Raw genomic sequence first — 17,678 nt, forward strand, 5'->3', positions numbered from 1 at the left:
GCTGACCCTGCCAGCTTTCCCTCACAGCCAGCAAAGAACTCATGCTCAGATCTTCTGACAAGTGGCTCAAAGTAAAGGGCTTACAGCTTCCAAACTACAAAACATGTGGAGACATTAGTTTGTTAAACCAGATGTTGCCTAGTTGGCTGGTCAGAAAAGCAAAGCATAGTGGTCCTTTATGCTGTAGGAGGGGCAGTAAAACTTTGGAGCAGTAAGGGCCTGACAAAAAAAAATCTATGAAAGATATGTCAACAGATGTGGATCTGGTGGATTCCAGATACCTACGAGGCAGAGAATGAGGCAGGTAGTGCTGGGTTAAGGCACCTTACACTATGCCGTCGTCTTCACTTTGGGAATTTGTACAAATGAAATTGGCCACTGATGGCCAGGCTGGGGATAGGATGTAAACATCAGGAAGAATAGGAGTTATTTCTGAGGAAAGGAGACAATCTGGTAGTAGAGGTGGCATGAGCGCTGGGTTCTATCGCCAGCGGCTGGAGCTGACCCTCTTCCCTCTACACCTGCCCAGGTGAGCCCCAGGAAGGCTCCACAGGAGTGTCATAGTTTGAGTGAATATTCTCTAAAGGTCCACATGTTCAAGAACTAGGACCCACAGCAGTGCTGCTAGGGGAGGAGAAGACCTCAGGTCATTGGGGGTGTCCTAGAACGGGACTGTGAGACCTGACGACCTCTTGTCCCTCAATTCTACTAGGAGAGGAGAGAACCTCAGGTCATTGGGGGTGTCCTAGAACAGGACTGTGAGACCTGACGACCTCTTGTCCCTCAATTCTACTTTGTTTATGGTGTAAATCCTACAACAGGGCTACTTGATGTTGGATAGGAAGCTCCAGAATTGGGAGCCAAAATAAATCACTGTTTTTTATTAGTTAAATGTCTCAGGTATTTTGTTATAGTGACAAAAGTTGACACCAAGTATTATTGTGAGAACTCTCTGCCACAGGTAGTGGATGGAATCCACTTAAGGATGGTGGAGCCATCAAAACCAATGGACCTTGAAGATGTGCCAGCCCAGGCTTGTCAGACATACCATGCTTCTCAGAGTAGGACCCACCAGCACCCCTGTCACAGATAAGGGTTCCACTGAGCAGCATCAAGATGCCACAGGCAGGGTCTGTGCTGATGCCCATGGCACCTGATAACATCGGCCATGCTGATGCCAGGGGTCTGGGCTGCCACCTGGAACCATGCCAATTTGGGTGGCCTGCATTGCCAACTGAGGCCATAGTGACATCCAGTCCTGGGCTGCTACCAAAAACTATGTCTGGGTCCATGGTCCTACCACAGCCAGGGTCTGTGTTGATGTTCATGGCACATAGTAACACCAAAGTTCACACAGATGTCCAGGACTAGGCCACAACCCATAGCAATGTTGGTGTCTGAGGGCTGTGCTGCCAGTGGGGCCATGCTGATCTGGGTAGCCTATGCTGTCACACAAGGCCATGGTGTGGCCTGGGCCCAGGATGCTGCTTATGGCATGTCTGGGTCTATGGCCCAGCAGCAGTAAGGGTCTAAGTTGATGTCCATGGCTCCTGTTACCACCAAGGGCTATGCAGAAACCCAGGGTCTGGATAGCCATTAAAACCACGTTGGTGTCTGAGGGCCTTGCTGCCACTGGGTCCATACTGATCTAAGTGGCCTATGCTGCCACCAGGGCAGTGGTGATGTCCGGGAATGAACTGCTGCTGATGGCCATGTCTGGGTCTGTGATGATAGCTTATGCTGGAGAGGATATGGAGTAAGGGTCATCCATTGTTAGTGGGAATGCAAACTTGTGCAACCACTTTGGAAATCAGTGTGGTAGTTTCTCAGAAAATTGGGAGTCAACCTACCTCAAGATCTAGCAATACCACACTTGGCAATATACCCAAGAGATGCCCAACCATACTACAAAAGCATTTGTTCAACTATGTTCAGAGCAGCATTAGTTGTAATAGTCAGAACCTGGAGACAACCTAGATGCCCCTCAATGGAAGAATGGATAAAGAAAGTGTGGAATATATACATATTAGAGTACTACTCAGCAGTAAAAAAAAACAATGGCATCTTGAATTTTGCATAAAAATAGATGGAAGTAGAAAACACTATCCTGAGTGAGATAACCCAGACCCCAAAATACAAATATGGTATGTACTCACTCATTAGTGGATTCTAGCCATAAACAAAGGACATTGAGCCTATAGTTCATGAGAAGCTAAGTAATAAGGTGAACCCAAAGAAAAACATATATAGATCCACCTGGAAATTGGAAGCAGACAAGATTGCCTGACAAAATTTGGGAGCAAGGGGGCAAGGGGTAGAAGGAAGAGAAGAAGGGGAAGTGGAGAGGAGAAGGGGAATATTGGGGAGAGCTTGAGGGAAAAGAATAGTTGAGATGGAGGAAGGACAGATATGAGAGAAAGGAAAGAGATATCTTAATTGAGGGAGCCATTTTGGGATTAACAAGAAGGCTGGCTCTAGAAAATTTCCCAGAATCCACAAGGATGACCCCAGCTAAGACCCTAAGCAATAGAGGAGAGGGTGCCTGAACTGGCTTTGCCCTGTAGTAAAACTGATGATTATCTTACATATCACCATAGAATCTTCGTCTAACAACAGGGATAGTGAGAGGTCCCAACAGAGACCCCTCAGCATTCTTTCCTAGCTTTGGTTAGGGTAGTCAGTAAGTGAAGAGGGTGGGTCAATCTGACTGGACTTGGTGTGGCTGAAAGATAAGCTTTTGTTGTGTCTAGCTAATTAAAGTTAGGGCTAATTTATTATTTGGGCAGAGTCTTGTCTAGACTGACCTGGAGGCATACAAACAAAATAACACCTCTCTAAGAAACTCCACCAGGATGGTCTCCACCACAGTAAAACCAGACAACAGCATCCATAGAACCCAGAGATCCTTGTCTGGGTCGATAATAATCTTGTTTTGTTCACTGAGGGGTTTATAAGGTGGCCTTGGAGAACAGAGATCCCAGAAGTGGGGACTCGCTGCATTGGAGGGCCATCATTCCTAGCAAGGGAAGGAAGTCCCAGTCACCACAAGAGTGGGCCTGTGGCTGGGCCCTGAACACTCACCACAAACTGGCTGTTGACTTTCTCAAGAATCTGCTTCTCATTGAGTGCCATGGACTCTCCTTTTCTCTTTTTGATCCTCTTCTTCTCTAAGCGTTTGCAAGCATACATTTTACCTGTGGCCCGAACCTGGCAGGCACAGACCTGCAGTAGAAGCAGACACTAAGGTCATAGGATACTAAAGTGGTTTACCCAACTCCAATGCCAGGATGTCAGGTCTCTGGAGCTGGAGCTGGTGGGTCCAAAGCCAGCAGGTGTGACCTGTGGTTGTTGGAGTTCAGGACATCTGGCTCTGTGCCCAGTGCTGCCTGAACTCTGTCTTCATGAAGTAGCTCTAAGACGCCTCCTCCCCTGAGAAGGCTCCTGGCCTTGAAGGTACTGAAATGACCACAGCATAAAGTCAGGTGACTGGCTGAGGCTTCAAGTGCTACCCCTGATCCCCACATCAGGTACAAGTGAATTTTTTCCTGCCAGCTAGAAGAGCTTGTTTTGGGAGTACAGTGAAAGAAGACCTTCAGGAACCCCAACTTTACAACTCAGAGAAACGGGAAGGGCATTGAGAGTTTAGCACCAGTTCTTTCTTTACTGGTTATATGACCTTGCCTAAGTCACCAGTCTTTTCTGAACAGTTTTCCTTGGCTTCAAAATGGAAACAAGGCTGACCTCAAATATTGAAAGGACCACATAGTATTATTAAATCTCTATTCCTGTAACAAGATATACTAGCAGTATCACGTGGACCCCTCATTGGCCAAGGTTGTTCAGTGCCCTCATACATCCTCAAACACAACCCAGGGGACCCATCCTTTCCGTGAAGCCCCCACTTGAGGTTGTGGAAAGAACCTCCACTTCACCTGCCCTCACAGGGCAGTGAAGGCTCTTGTTACTCTCCTTTCTCTCTCACAAATATGTCCACGCCCAGGCCAGACCCCTTGCTACCAGACCTCTCTCCTAGCAGAGGGCCAGGGCAGAACAAGAAGATCCTTCTGAAAGCACTACTGATCTAAAAAGGGTGAGGAAAGGGAGCAGAGGCCAGACCCTTTAATGAAGATTTTCACTCACCTCTCCAAAGCCACCTTTGCCCAGCACCCGGTACTGCCGGAAAGTATTTTTGGTCACTGGTTGCCTGAAAAATATCAAGAATCTGACATTGATATCCTGAAGGTAAGATTTAAGACCCATAAAAAACAGATAAGGTGGTTGGTAAGGAACAAGCCAAGGACATGCAATGCCTTCTTCTGAGGCTGTACTAGAGACTCAGACCTTTGGCTCCGGATCCTGGGCATCTAGGGGCTGAGCCACCCTGGCTTGCTCAGAAGGACAAAGAAGGTTTGGAAGAATAAGCCCACAGGGCTTAACCAGGTTGAGTCAGGACTTCTCTCTGGAGGAACTCAGTGCAGCCCATACAACTAAAGGCTCCCTAGTTGCTACTCTTCCACTGACAACATCCCTTTGCTCTCTCCCAAACTTACAGTCTGTGACCAGACCTAAAAGGGAACTCTGCTTCATATGGTATGTGTGTGTGTACGTGTGGGGGGGGGGGGCAGAGGCCACATAGGAACATACAGATCTCCCCACACCTGTAGAGCTCAGTTAGTCCAGCAGGTGCCCATACTTGCTATTCTGGGCACTCATGAGTGAGTGCACCTTGCTTAGAGCAAATGTTGCTGGTTATAGGTCTGTTTCAGGTACTCTGTGATCATCAGCTCTTAAACTTTCCTTCACAGGGACTGCTTTGCTATATTTCCATCCATCCAGGACATTAGAATACCATGAATGACCAAAGAAGTGGTGATAAAATACCCATCATTTTCTGTCTGCAGCTTCCCAGTTCCCAAATAGATAACAAATAAAATAATCTAGCTTTTGCCAAGAACTCTAGGGTGAAAAGCTTGTTTTTATCCCTGTCCTGGTTGGCAAGGACTTATCAATGTAAGTAATATGGGAAACCACCTCTTGGAGCACAAGGGCTATTCTCTCTCTCTCTCTCTCTCTCTCTCTCTCTCTCTCTCTCTCTCTCTCACACACACACACACACACACACACACACACACACACGCGCGCGCGCGCGCGCACGCTCCACTCCATGCCCTATAAAATTCCATGTCCTGAGCAGGACAGGGGCTAGAGGAGACTGAACTGGGTCAAAGAACTGGATCCATTTGAGGAGGAGGACTGACAAAGCACCATGTCACAGAAACCCTCAGTACCTGGCTTCCTACTTAGCACTAGGGCATCTCAGGTGTCCAGAGAAGAGCTAGCATCTGACACAGGGCAAGAAGCCTTTCCTACAGCCACTACATAAGGGCAGAAAAGTTTATATTGGCATAACCGTTTACAATGCATGGAGAATAAACAGTCAGTCACCACTATTGCAGAGGTCCTCTACTATAAAATGATTGTTCTGCAATTTCCTAGGAAATTCTTGGTTAACCCTGGGAGGGAAAAATTCCCCTTAATATTTCAGTAACACTGTTTAAATATGTCATGATTGAGGGGGAAACATTGGAGAGGTGGGGTGTTATCAGTGATGTGGGGCATTCCTAATCTAGGATCCTATCTTATTGGCTCTAAGAACTTAGTACCTTCCAAAGGGCATATTCTTTTTTTTTTTCTTTTTTTTGGTTTTTTTGAGACAGGGTTTCTCTGTGATTTTGGAGCCTGTCCTGGAACTAGCTCTTGTAGACCAGGCTGGTCTCAAACTCACAGAGATCCGCCTGCCTCTGCCTCCCGAGTGCTGTGATTAAAGGCGTGCGCCACCACCGCCCGGCTCAAAGGGCATATTCTTAACTTTGTAGTAATCAAAATGTCCATTTCATGAAGCTAGTGCAGATAAATTAAAAAAAAAAAAAGCCAGTGGCCACAGCCAAGAATCAATTAGAATTGGACTGCTGGGTAGAATGAGAACCAAGGGCTTGAAAGACTGTATTCAGATTCTGGCCTTCGCCAGTTCTTTGCTGTGTAGCCTAGAGCCAACCCACCAAACTCTCTAGGCCTTCCATCTTCAATAAAATGGATTTAATGAGAAGGAAAATGTATACCAAAGCTTCTCATAAGTTGCTTTTGTAGTAGATGTCATTATTTGTAATAAAGAACAGGAATGTTCTGGGGATCTTCAAGTTGACCACACCTAAGCTAGATGTGCCTTGCTTGTGAGTGCTGTCATTGTTTGAATGTAAAACTGTGTCCCCAAGGTTTGTATGTTGAAGGCTTGGATCCCAGTGCTGCCATGAACAAAGTTGAGACCTGGTCAGGTCATTCTCACTGGCCAGGATAGAAAAACAATGGCTTTAAGCAGGTTGCTTTCATGATGAGTGTTCTGAAGGATGCATAGAAGACAGGTCTTCCCTGGGGCCTTGAGATGGCTCCCGGCCCATAGCCTTTAACTATCTGTGAGGGACTTGGCCCATGAGTGCTGTACAGTACAGTCCATAGAATAATATGGCTTCCTTCTCTGAGTGTGGAGCATACATACCCCGGGATACCAAGCTTCTGTGGAAGGGACTCCTGACCTGAGGGGACACTTCCATTCCCAGTCTATCCAGGAATGCTTTAAGCCAGGTATAAACTCTGCTAGTCATAAAATGAGGCTGGAATATTTCTCCTAGCCCCTCAGAATTGACTTGCCTAATCAGCGACGAGATAAATCATGTCCCTTTCATGACTTTTGCTTTCTTGTCAGTCACAGAGAGGCTACATGTGCCCAAGAAAGAGTTACCCCTGAGAGAACTTTGAAGAGACTGGGGCAGCAAATAAACTAGACAGATGCTCAGTCTCACTTATAATTAGTGAGGGGAAAATAACGAGTAAAGATACCCCACTGCTCACTAGTGGGAGGAAAACATGAGAACAGTACAGAATATAAGGAGCAGGGGCTCAGGCACTGGCAGGGCTAGAAACTGGAGGTGGCTGTTTTGGAGGGCAATTGAGCAAGCCCCTCACAGATCACAATTAGTGCCTTTTGAGAGTGTACTGCCAAAAGTACACAGAGTTTTATGTTCGAAGCTATTCATCCTTTAGGGAAGGTAGCATAAAAACCTAAGACTGGGGGCTAGGGGTATAGTCAGCATATAATTAGCAGGTGCAGGGTTTGATCTTCAGAATGAGAGAGAGAGAGAGAGAGAGAGAGAGAGAGAGAGAGAGAAGAACACAGTATACAATAGAGAAAGACAGAGAACCAAAGAAGCATAAACAAGTTGATGTGTATGGGGGCACAACCCAGTCAATAGCATTTCTTTCATAAGTCCATAGCATTTCTAGACTACCCAAAACATTAGTGGAAGGAGAGTGGTCAACTTGATTATCACCAGGAGTTTACAGAAGGCATCTTATCTCTGTATGAATTATCATACAGATGAACTCTACCCTATCCCTCACACTCGCACACTTCCACGTGATGAGTGCATGGTACTCACCTTTCTAACCATTTCCACTGCAGAAAACGATCGAAGTACATGCTGTCCAGGTACTCATGGAAGGGGTCTCCCTTCAAGTAATCATGGACAGACCTAGTCCAGAGTGACAAAAAGATGAACCTGTTATAATTTCCACCTTGAAGGAGCTAGACAGAGTCTAGTGGGTTACTGCCTTTAGAATGCAAACAAGCCAAGCCTTGCAATGGATGCTCTACACCTGGCCAGAGGCCTGTTTGTTCTTCAAATGGTTGCTTAATTGGATTGACCTTGCAAGCAATTGTTTCAGGTCCTGTAGTAAGGCAGGGAGTATGGGGTAGATACGCAAATGGGAACATAAAACGGTAAATCACAAACATTAAGTCAACAATCTCAGAGATGAGCTATATTAAATTACAACTCAGGAGGAGTTCTCTGAGGAGACCATGAGCTGAAGTGAGAATAGATGCTGACTTGCTGAGGTAGAGAAGGGGCTATGATTCATAGGTGGAAAAAGACAGAGTGGGATACAGTCCCTAAGAACCCAGGCTTTGGGTTTGGTCTAGAAGAAAAAACACTATCTTTCAAGGAGGAAAAAGATTTGCCTACATAGGTGGGAGTCTGTCCAGATAGATAAGGGTCAGTCAGCCCAGGTAGGCACAGGTTTGCCCAAGTAGGCAAGTGTAGACAGAAATTTCTGTTCCACCTGGTCCCACTGCCATTCAGTTCCAAAGAAACACACAGAGGTTTATATTAATTATAAACTGTTTGGACTATTATCTCAGGCTTATTATTAATTAGCTCTTACAACTTAAATTAACCCATAATTCTTGTCTCTGTTTAGCCACGTGGCTTGATAACCTTTTCTCAGTGAAGCATTATCATCTTGCTTCCTCTGCATCTGGGTGGTGACTGATTCTCTCCTTTCCTCTATCCAGAATTCTCTTAGTGGTCTCCCTGCCTATACTTTCATCCTGGCCAATGGCCAATCAGTATGTTATTAAACTAATACAAGTGACAAACCTTTAAAGTATACAATAGCATTATCCCACAGCAGGCAAGACCTATTCAAATAGGCAGGACTCTCCCAGGTGGGAGGACCCTGATGGGTAGAACACTTACTGAACACAAGCAGAGAAGAGTTCCTTGCAAGGCCTCTGCAGGAGCTTCGTCTCTGTCTGGGAGACCAGGTCCTGGCCAACTTGGGCGATAAAGACTGGGGACTAGAAGAAGAAAAGGATTGTTGTCAGTGAGGAGGGAGGAACAGGGTGGCTGGAACTGCCTCATAGATACAGGGTCAAAGACAAGCCAGATGCCAGGTGATGGTACATAGATGTAGATACCTGTCCTAACATTTGGCTGCCTGCCCTCTGTCTGCGCCCACTACACACACAATTGGCCTACAATGCATGGACAGTGTTTAGTGTGGCAGAGAGGTTTCTAAAATGGACGGCAGTGAATGAGCCCAGACGTAGTGTGAGATTTCCTGCTATGTGACTTCATGGAGGGCTCTTTGCATCTCAGAATCTTGTTTCCCCAGCTTCACCCATTCCCTCTCTGCCATTCACCCTTGCCAACTGTTCCCAGGACTTGACACACCATCTGAACTTCAAGTGGAATTTTAGTAAATCACAGGGAAATTTTTAGAAAACTGCAACAAGCAGACTCCAAAAAAAAAAAAAAAAGCAATGTAAATTATGAATGGTTTGATTTTTCTCTCAGCTACAGAGATGTAGCTATAGGGCTGGGACACAAGCTAAGGTCCATCAGGCAGTGCCTACTGGAAGCTGATCCTGGGGGTGGTGGAGTGGGGAGGTAGCATCTAGTACATCCCTACTGAATAAAGGAAGTGGCTGACTTTCTGTTCCTCATGGTTTCAAATGCTGAAATCTATTTCTTCTTTCCCAGACCTGCCCTCTGTGTGGGCTCACCCCCCTTGGGGACTCCCTCCTCGGCTGGCTGGAGAGGCCCCAGCCCTGGTGGAGGTGGCCTGTGGTGTGGCTGTAAAGGCATTTTCACCAAGAGCACATAAGCTGTCTTAGGTGGTAGCAGTTCCCTCTGCCTTCTGTGAACTCTGCCTGATCTATTCCTGTCCTCTTCCCATTCTCTGCCCTAAGAACTTAAGATTGTATCCCAAAGAGAAGATGTCTATTCTCCTACTGGAGTCAGGGGCCTGACCTTAGCCATCCTGTGGCTCCATCTCTTTCTCTGGAAAAAGGTACTCCAGAGATGATGAAGGCTTCTTTGAACTTTTAGAGTTCAAGAATTTTTCAAAGTTTCCCCCTAAGAAGAAGATAAATTTGGTTGGGGGATTCTGGCAGTTTAGTCTCTTCAGAGCCAGTAACTGCAGGCAATAAAATTACAAGCCAACAGCTGTAGGCAAATCTTACTCAGGAGAAAGAGGGCTGGCTGGTAGGCCACCTGGGTTGGGAAGGTGGGTTCTACACCTGGCACTTATGCTCACTGCATAAGTGTCAATCACAGAATGCCTTGGGTCAGGGTCTGATCTTGATCTTAGTGTGAGAGACGCTGGATGTGGGAGTTGTGGGGAAGAAGGAAGCCATTCTTTAGCTTCACAGAGGAGGGGCCCAAGTTGACAAATTGTCTGTACTAGGCACCAGGGTCTTTCTGTTTTTCACCTACACAAGACCCAGCTTATACCTTATCAGCCCAACTGGCAACTGGCATGGGGAAAGTAGGAGAGAAAAAGTTAAAGCCAGTGTGGTATTGACCTCAATTGTTTTTCTCCATACAAATGACATGCCATAAGGTGACAGACACCCTACCAGAAAAGTCCCAATGTCCCTTGGTTACATATGGTAATTACACAAAATGAACTAAAACCAGAACTTGATGGCTTCACATTTTCTTAGCCCCTGACCTTTCTTTACTAACAAATGAAAGTTACTTACAGATCTAATATTGGAAAGCAATAAAAAAAAAAGTCTATTACCATGCTTTACATACACTAACACCCAATCTTGCTCAATAATGAATGGAACGCCTGGCACACATTATTATTTAATATACACGGTGGTTCTATGAGATAGGGACAACTATGTCATCACCTTGCAGAAGATGAAAGTTCAGAAAGGTTAAGTAATTTTCCCAAGATAATGCAGTCAAGAAGGAGTAGAGAAGAAATTTGAACCCAGGTTGGATTACTTTTGGTTGAGATCTGACTGGAAGTAATGGTCATCTGGTCCCCTCCTCTATCTTCTAGTGTAGGGAGCAAGACACTGTAAGGTCTGCCAGCAGCCTGTAAGTTCACAGGAAGAAAAGACCAAAATGGGCTGGACTCATCTCAAAAGACTTTTGGGAAGATGAAGTCGGAGACAAAACAGAACCTAGCCTGAAGCCTCTTCACCCCCTCTTCAGCCTTTACTTGTAGGTGAGAGTAACCAACAGGGTTCTTTTCTCAGGGACAGCAGGACTGCCATGAGTCTAAAGGTAACCCATTTATGCACATAACATCAGGCAATTCTCTTACTTGGGATTGGCTGCCCACAGGCAAAGAGCCCTGGCAGGAGAGCCACAGAATAGACAGATAATAATGTTTTGGTTTAATAACTATGGGTTTAAATTCAGCTTCTGGTTCAACTAAAAGAAATTAAGTGATTCAAACCAAATCCTCTTTCCAGTGATTCCAAGAAAAGAGAGATCTAGACTGGAAGCCTGAGTTTGCCAGAAGAGTCAGACAGAAGACACCAGATCAGGGCGCAACTCTCCTGGGAACCTCCTGCTATGTTCTTCACTGCCTTTTTTGCCTTGTTCATTACTCTCCCAGAGGCTTCCTCTTCTTGTTCTTGGGGATCCTAGCAGTTCTTGAAGTCTAAGTTTACCAGAACACACCTCTCCATGCAGAAAGAAAGAAAAAATTCATGTAAGAGTTTTCCTAGGCACTGTCACACATTAAAAAAAAAAATCCTCCATGCCATTCTGAAGCAGAGCAGGCCCCTGACAGTGGATGGCCTTGTCCCTTTGTTTCTGTCTAGGCCTCTTTTCTTACTTTTGTCCTTTGAATATCACCTCCCTGTGATATCTATTCTGTGCCCCTAAGCATCAACATGCCAACTAGGTACACAACCACTGAAAATCTCAAGTGTGACACTGGTGGCCAGTTATGCATGATGCAGGCACCACAGGCCTTGGAATGTGTAGAGGAGATGGTTGAGGTAGTGGTCTGGTTGAATGAAAGAGTTGGGGGATCCTGAAGCTGTATAGGTAATGAAATGGATACAGAGTAAGTATAAGCTTGGTTGGGGTGGCTTAGTGTCTTGTATGTGAAAAGTTGCAATCTTTCTCCTGGGAACAGCACTGTACAATGCTTGGTCCTCCAGAGTCCTGCAGTGTCACAGAGCCTTCAGTGCTGAACTCATAAAAGAAATAAGCCTAGGAATTTGGGGGACAGAGGCAGACTGAGGAGGGCAGAGAAGGCATGGGTCTGTCCTGGGACAAGGCCAGCAATCACGCCACAAAGCATGTGTACATCACCCCAACACACAAGGCCTCTGCTGATGGTTACAAGCTCACTGTTGGAGAGATGGAGTCGAATCCAGATCAGCCTTTGCCAATTCAGCCATCGATTAAGCAGTTGGTCCACAAGATGGCACTATTGAGCCCCTTCAGTACTGCTTCCCAATGAGAGGGAGAAGGCCAGGGCACAGCTTTCTGTCCTCAAGTGTGGGGAAGCCAGAGGGGAACAGTTGAAACAGTCAGCCTAGATGACTTTCACCCAGTAGTATAGCCTTTACTACAACAGTGAAACGGAAGAATAACTGATCAATTCGGGAAGGAAACCTTGAGTAGTTTAAGATAAGAGCAGGGCCTCGAGGGAGACAGAGGATGTAGGGGATGAAGAGAGAGTTCTTGCTGAAGGCCCGAAGTTACATAGTAAGACCAGTCTAGAAAATGCAGACTTATAAAAAGAATAGTGGGTAGGTGGAGACTGCAGAGTCATGAGCCTGTAGAGGACATCTTTAAAGTGGAGACACTGATGACCTCAATGATGTCAACTATTCCTAGAGACCCTGTGTAACAGAAAGAAGAAAAAAAAATGCATTTTTTTCACACCAGAAAAAGCCCAAATATCTTGGGCTCTCATAGCCAAGGCTTTGTCTCTGCATCAAAGTATTTCAAGAAGTTGAAGTGAAAAGTGGATCAGTTACACAAGCAGGTTTACTTGGACCTTCAGGTTCCTCCACCCACATATCTCCTCAGTGGTCATCGACAGTCCTCTGCATCCCCTTTGAGCCATCTTGGAAATATACACCCTACAAATTGGGTGAGATATTTAGAAAGAACCTTGAACTTGAAAAGGTGATCACTTTTCGATCCATCATGGCACAGATAGGAAAACTGAGAGAAAAGGGCCCTAGTGCTCTAATGTTGCTTATTGTAGAGATAAGGAGCATCTGAGTCAGTTGTAGACTTGAACCTTATAAGTTCTGGTCCAGTTCCATGGGGAAGACACAGCTTTGACCTCATCAGCTCCACTCAAAACCAGGTTGTCCGCATTTTACATTCCTAGTCATCCTGGATCCTAAAATCTCTCCATCTCCACGTCATCACTCTGCTTTCCAGAAGTCTCTCCTAGGAGTTGCCTCATAAATTCTTCCAATCACTTCTCTATTGGTTTGACATCATAACACTCAAAGCAGTTTTACCAGATAACACAATTCCTATGATCCTTACTGCCTTCAGGATCAAGCCATGAACTTCTTAGAGCTGTCCCTCAAATACCCTTCCAGACCTGCTTCCCCTTTCTGGCCTCTCTCCCAATGCTCTGGACATGTCCTTAGTAAACTTTGTCATGGGGCCCTTGCTTGCTCCCATGGACAGAACCCTTCTTCACCCATCATGGTACCCATGACCCAAGAGATGCTTCAGGACCCACAGCCAAAAGAATCCTCTTAGCAACTAGGGCCTTCTACCTTACCTCACCTCCCAGTAGTAACAGCCATGATCGCTGTCCTCATGGCAGTTGCACAATGAACACCTCCTTACCACAAGCCAGGTATGAGGCTGTCCAGTGTGGTCTTGTCCAACCTCTCAAGGCAAGTTCTGTTATTGACATCTCTAGTTTACAGATACAGAGACAGCTCAGAAGTTAAATGATTTGCCTAAGGTCACACAACTGAGGTTTAAAAACTAAGATTCAGGCTCTCTGCTCCTGCCTGTTCTAGAGACAGCCGCTTCTTTTCGCGCAGTGCCAGCCTCTTTCCAGAGACACGATGGTGAAGGTCGGAGTGAACGGATTTGGCCGTATTGGACGCCTGGTTACCAGGGCTGCCTTCACTTCTGGCAAAGTGGATGTTGTTGCCATCAATGACCCTTTCATTGACCTCAACTACATGGTCTACATGTTCCAGTATGACTCCACCCATGGCAAGTTCAAAGGCACAGTTAAGGCTGAGAATGGGAAGCTTGTCATCAACGGGAAGGCCATCACCATCTTCCAGGAGCGAGATCCCGCCAACATCAAATGGGGGGATGCCGGCGCCGAGTATGTTGTGGAGTCTACTGGTGTCTTCACCACCATGGAGAAGGCTGGGGCCCACTTGAAGGGTGGGGCCAAGAGGGTCATCATCTCCGCCCCTTCTGCCGATGCCCCCATGTTTGTGATGGGTGTGAACCATGACAAATATGACAATTCCCTCAAGATTGTCAGCAACGCTTCCTGCACCACCAACTGCTTAGCCCCCTTGGCCAAGGTCATCCATGACAACTTTGGCATCGTGGAAGGACTCATGACCACAGTCCATGCCATCACGGCCACCCAGAAGACTGTGGATGGCCCCTCTGGGAAGCTGTGGCGAGACGGCCGTGGCGCTGCCCAGAACATCATCCCTGCGTCCACTGGCGCTGCCAAGGCTGTGGGCAAAGTCATCCCAGAGCTGAACGGGAAGCTCACGGGCATGGCCTTCCGCGTTCCTACCCCCAATGTGTCCGTCGTCGATCTGACATGCCGCCTGGAGAAAGCTGCCAAGTATGACGACATCAAGAAGGTGGTGAAGCAGGCATCCGAGGGCCCACTAAAGGGCATCCTGGGCTACACTGAGGACCAGGTCGTCTCCTGTGACTTTAACAGTGACTCCCACTCTTCCACCTTCGATGCTGGGGCTGGCATTGCTCTCAATGACAACTTTGTAAAGCTCATTTCCTGTTACGACAATGAATTCGGCTACAGCAACAGAGTGGTGGACCTCATGGCCTACATGGCCTCCAAGGAGTAAGAAGCCCGCCCTGGACCACCCATCCCAGCAAGGACACAGCAAGAGAGAGGTCCTCGGCTGCTGAGCAGTCCCTGTCCTAACTAACCCTTGACACTGAGCATCTCCCTCAGTTTCCATCCCAGACCCCCAGAATAGCAGGAGGGGGCTTAGGGAGCCCTACTCTCTTGAATATCATCAATAAAGTTCATTGCACCCCTCAAAAAAAAATAAAAAAATAAAAACTAAGATTCAAACCTTGGCAACTTGACCAGAAAGCCCCATCCCTAAACAGCGGCAGGAGGTGAAGGACACCAAGCTCCTTCCTAATTAGCATGTAAAACCGTGACTATGACCTCAAAGAGCAAACCATGGATGTTGGAAAAGGAAACGTAGCATATTATTCATATTTTGATCAATGTTGCTTATATGGTCCTGTCACAGGTAGTGCATACATGTGCAGGTGAACAGACATGCATGCATGCACACAAGCTAATGTCCAACATATGTTTTGCTTCAACATACAAAAACATCCCTGTGAGGAATTTAATGCTCATTAGAAGTGGTTCTGCCAGTGGACAAAAGGTCAGCTGGGGAGACTGTCTGCTCTATCTCCAGACGCAAGTACTTAGGTCTTAATGATGTGTATATTTTCATATGTGGGCAGCTGACATTCTGTATGTAAACTATTTGCAATCTCCAACTTTCTCAGGAAAAGCGAAACAGCAGAAAGGCAAGATTCTAGAACAAAGGAGTCCTCAGGGGTTCCCCTCTTTCTAAACAAAAGGTTTGGCTTGTCCTGCTGAACATGGGTGAAGGCAGATGTTCTGAGGATCCTCGTTTTTCCTCAGGGAGGGGAATAAGGAATGAACACTCCTACAAATATACTCTGAATGCCCCTTTACATGAGGGGATTTGTATCGGCTATAGGAAGCCTGGCAATAGGAGTAGGGAAGGAATGGCAATCAGACACCTAGCAGGACCCAGGATCGGAGGCAGCGGCTATGGGCACCAGGGGAGAGGGCTGGCTTGACAGTCGCTGGTGCTGAGCAGAGGCCACAATGTGCTAGACCCTCCCTGTGAGTTTCCTATCATTTATACTTCTGCTTCTCTTGGAAAGTATGATGTAAAGTGTAATTCATGGCTCCAGGGACATAGGCATATATGCTGAGACTTAGAGAGCTGGGGTAAAATAGGTTGGTATTTCACTCCAGTTTTCCAAATTGGAGTATTTCCTAAGAGACTAAATATTCAGGAAATGGACTTGACCCTTGATTCAGGTCTACCTAAATTTCAAACCTGAAATTTCTCAACTCTACTTGCTGAAACAAATGATGAGGTTCAGAACACAGAAGGTGCTTAATATGCTTGTTAAATAAAGGTATGTACACATATGTGTTTAGGCTATGAGTTATCCAGTGATACAGTGTTGCTTGTTACCTGCAAGGTCCTAGGTTCCAAGTATGACACCAAATTTTTTGAAAAAAGAATCCTTCTTCAGACACCAGAAGTTAGCTTCATGGAGTCATCTGGTCTATCTCTGCTTTGGTGACACTAGGGACAATTTTCTTAGAACTAAATAGAAAGTCAGGGGGAATTTCAGACAGATACTTGTGGCTGAAGGCCAGAAAAGATGCAGTTACTTTTGGGAGACATTTCTTGGGTCCAGGTGCTCTCCAGCCCAGTCAGGGTAGTGCCATATCTACTATGGGTTCATCTTTGGGAAGGAATTCTAGACAAACAAAAAAACAGAGTTAAGCATGGCTTAACACGATGGCTCCTTTAAGAGAGGTTTTCCTGATTCAGCAGTAGTAGAAAAGAAAAGCCACACGATTTTAAAATGGTGGTTTTCTGGGCCATGCTGCCAGTGCAAACTCTGGCTTTTTCGGGAGGCTGAGCATTTAAATGGAGTTTGTGGGCAGCATGCTGCTAGTTACTTGGTGGCAGCATAGGCCAACATAGGCCAGCATAGGTTATCAGAGTTGAGGTGGTAAGGATGGCTCCCACCCGGAAATCTCAGGCACTAATGGACTTCCACCATGTTGTACTGGGTGGAGAGAGCAGGCAGGGCCATATTAACCCTAGCAATGATTCCGCTTAGGTTTTTAAGAAGTACTCAGCTTTTTAAGAAGTCATCCTGGTCAGAAAAGGATTACAGATGTACAATAAGGAGAGATTCAGAAATAAAAGACCTCTAAGTGAGACACAGTGTGTTTAAAAATGTACATAGGCTTAGAAGAGAAAAGATAGAGTATAGAGTCATAAAAGGAAGTAAATGGTTAAGGAAAAATATAAAACAAAGTCTTTAAAGAGACAGAGTACAGACAGTTATACATTAAAGAAGTAAAGATAATAAAATAAATATTAAAAAGTTATAGAGTAAAAAATAATAAGCCACGTAAAGATGGAAAATAGAGTCTGGATTATGAATATTATTGTGTTTTCTTTGATTTTTTTGACTGTGAATGAGCTAAGTAACCAACAAATATGCTTTAAAGATATCTTGTCTTTAAAATTTGGGTCTAAGAATATGTTGCTTTAGAAAAGAGGTTCTGCTTTTGTTTCGACAGAAGATGAGAACCTATGGATCAATTCTAGACTAATGTGGTTTAATGGACTAAGACCCCCTGAAAGTCACTGTAAACACCCCTCAAAAATTACTTTGCCCAACAAAAAGCAGGAAGCACTTTGGCGAGAATGATATCCAAATTCCCAAATATTATTTATAAATGTTTGTTTACATTTAAAGAGGGATATGATATAGATTTGCACTGGTATGGATCTTGGTTTATTGATACAAATTTTAGTTCAATTTTGTTAAATGTATATTTCTGCTCTTGATTAAGGTATTGTGTTTGTGCAGCTCATTTAAAAATGTAATGTATAATTAAGAAATATAGGTTAATAGATAGTCACCCACAATAGTCAAGCTTGTAGTCATTTTAGTTAGGTTTTCTAGATGTACAGAGTTGTATTTCAGATGGATAAGCATTCTTCA

General features: G+C 45.4%; 2 protein-coding genes across 6 annotated transcripts in view; one reads left to right on the forward strand and one right to left on the reverse strand.

Annotated features, from left to right (window-relative positions):
• Grk5 (G protein-coupled receptor kinase 5) overlaps nucleotides 1-17,678 on the reverse strand; it is a 200,544-nt gene that overhangs the window by 22,489 nt on the left and 160,377 nt on the right. For all 5 annotated transcript variants that reach the window (XM_050148699.1, XM_050148688.1, XM_050148706.1 and 2 more), the window contains 4 exons: nucleotides 8,592-8,692; nucleotides 7,494-7,586; nucleotides 4,141-4,204; nucleotides 3,082-3,222 (listed from right to left, as the gene is read on the reverse strand). In XM_050148699.1, the coding sequence (XP_050004656.1) occupies nucleotides 3,082-3,222; nucleotides 4,141-4,204; nucleotides 7,494-7,586; nucleotides 8,592-8,692 (399 nt within the window). The remainder of the gene's footprint in view (nucleotides 1-3,081; nucleotides 3,223-4,140; nucleotides 4,205-7,493; nucleotides 7,587-8,591; nucleotides 8,693-17,678) is intronic.
• On the forward strand, nucleotides 13,614-14,814 carry LOC126505649 (glyceraldehyde-3-phosphate dehydrogenase-like). Its single transcript, XM_050148833.1, has one exon. The coding sequence runs from the start codon at nucleotides 13,703-13,705 to the stop codon at nucleotides 14,702-14,704; it is 1,002 nt and encodes a 333-aa protein (XP_050004790.1). The 5' UTR covers nucleotides 13,614-13,702; the 3' UTR covers nucleotides 14,705-14,814.

Source organism: Alexandromys fortis, unplaced genomic scaffold (assembly GCF_014885135.2).
Source record: "Alexandromys fortis isolate MF-2015 unplaced genomic scaffold, M_Fortis_MF-2015_v1.1 scaffold_16, whole genome shotgun sequence".
NCBI lineage: Eukaryota > Metazoa > Chordata > Mammalia > Rodentia > Cricetidae > Alexandromys > Alexandromys fortis.

Excerpts from the sequence above, each read along its gene's own strand:
- LOC126505649 (XM_050148833.1), top strand. The coding sequence starts at position 13,703 with ATGGTGAAGGTCGGAGTGAACGGATTTGGCCGTATTGGACGCCTGGTT.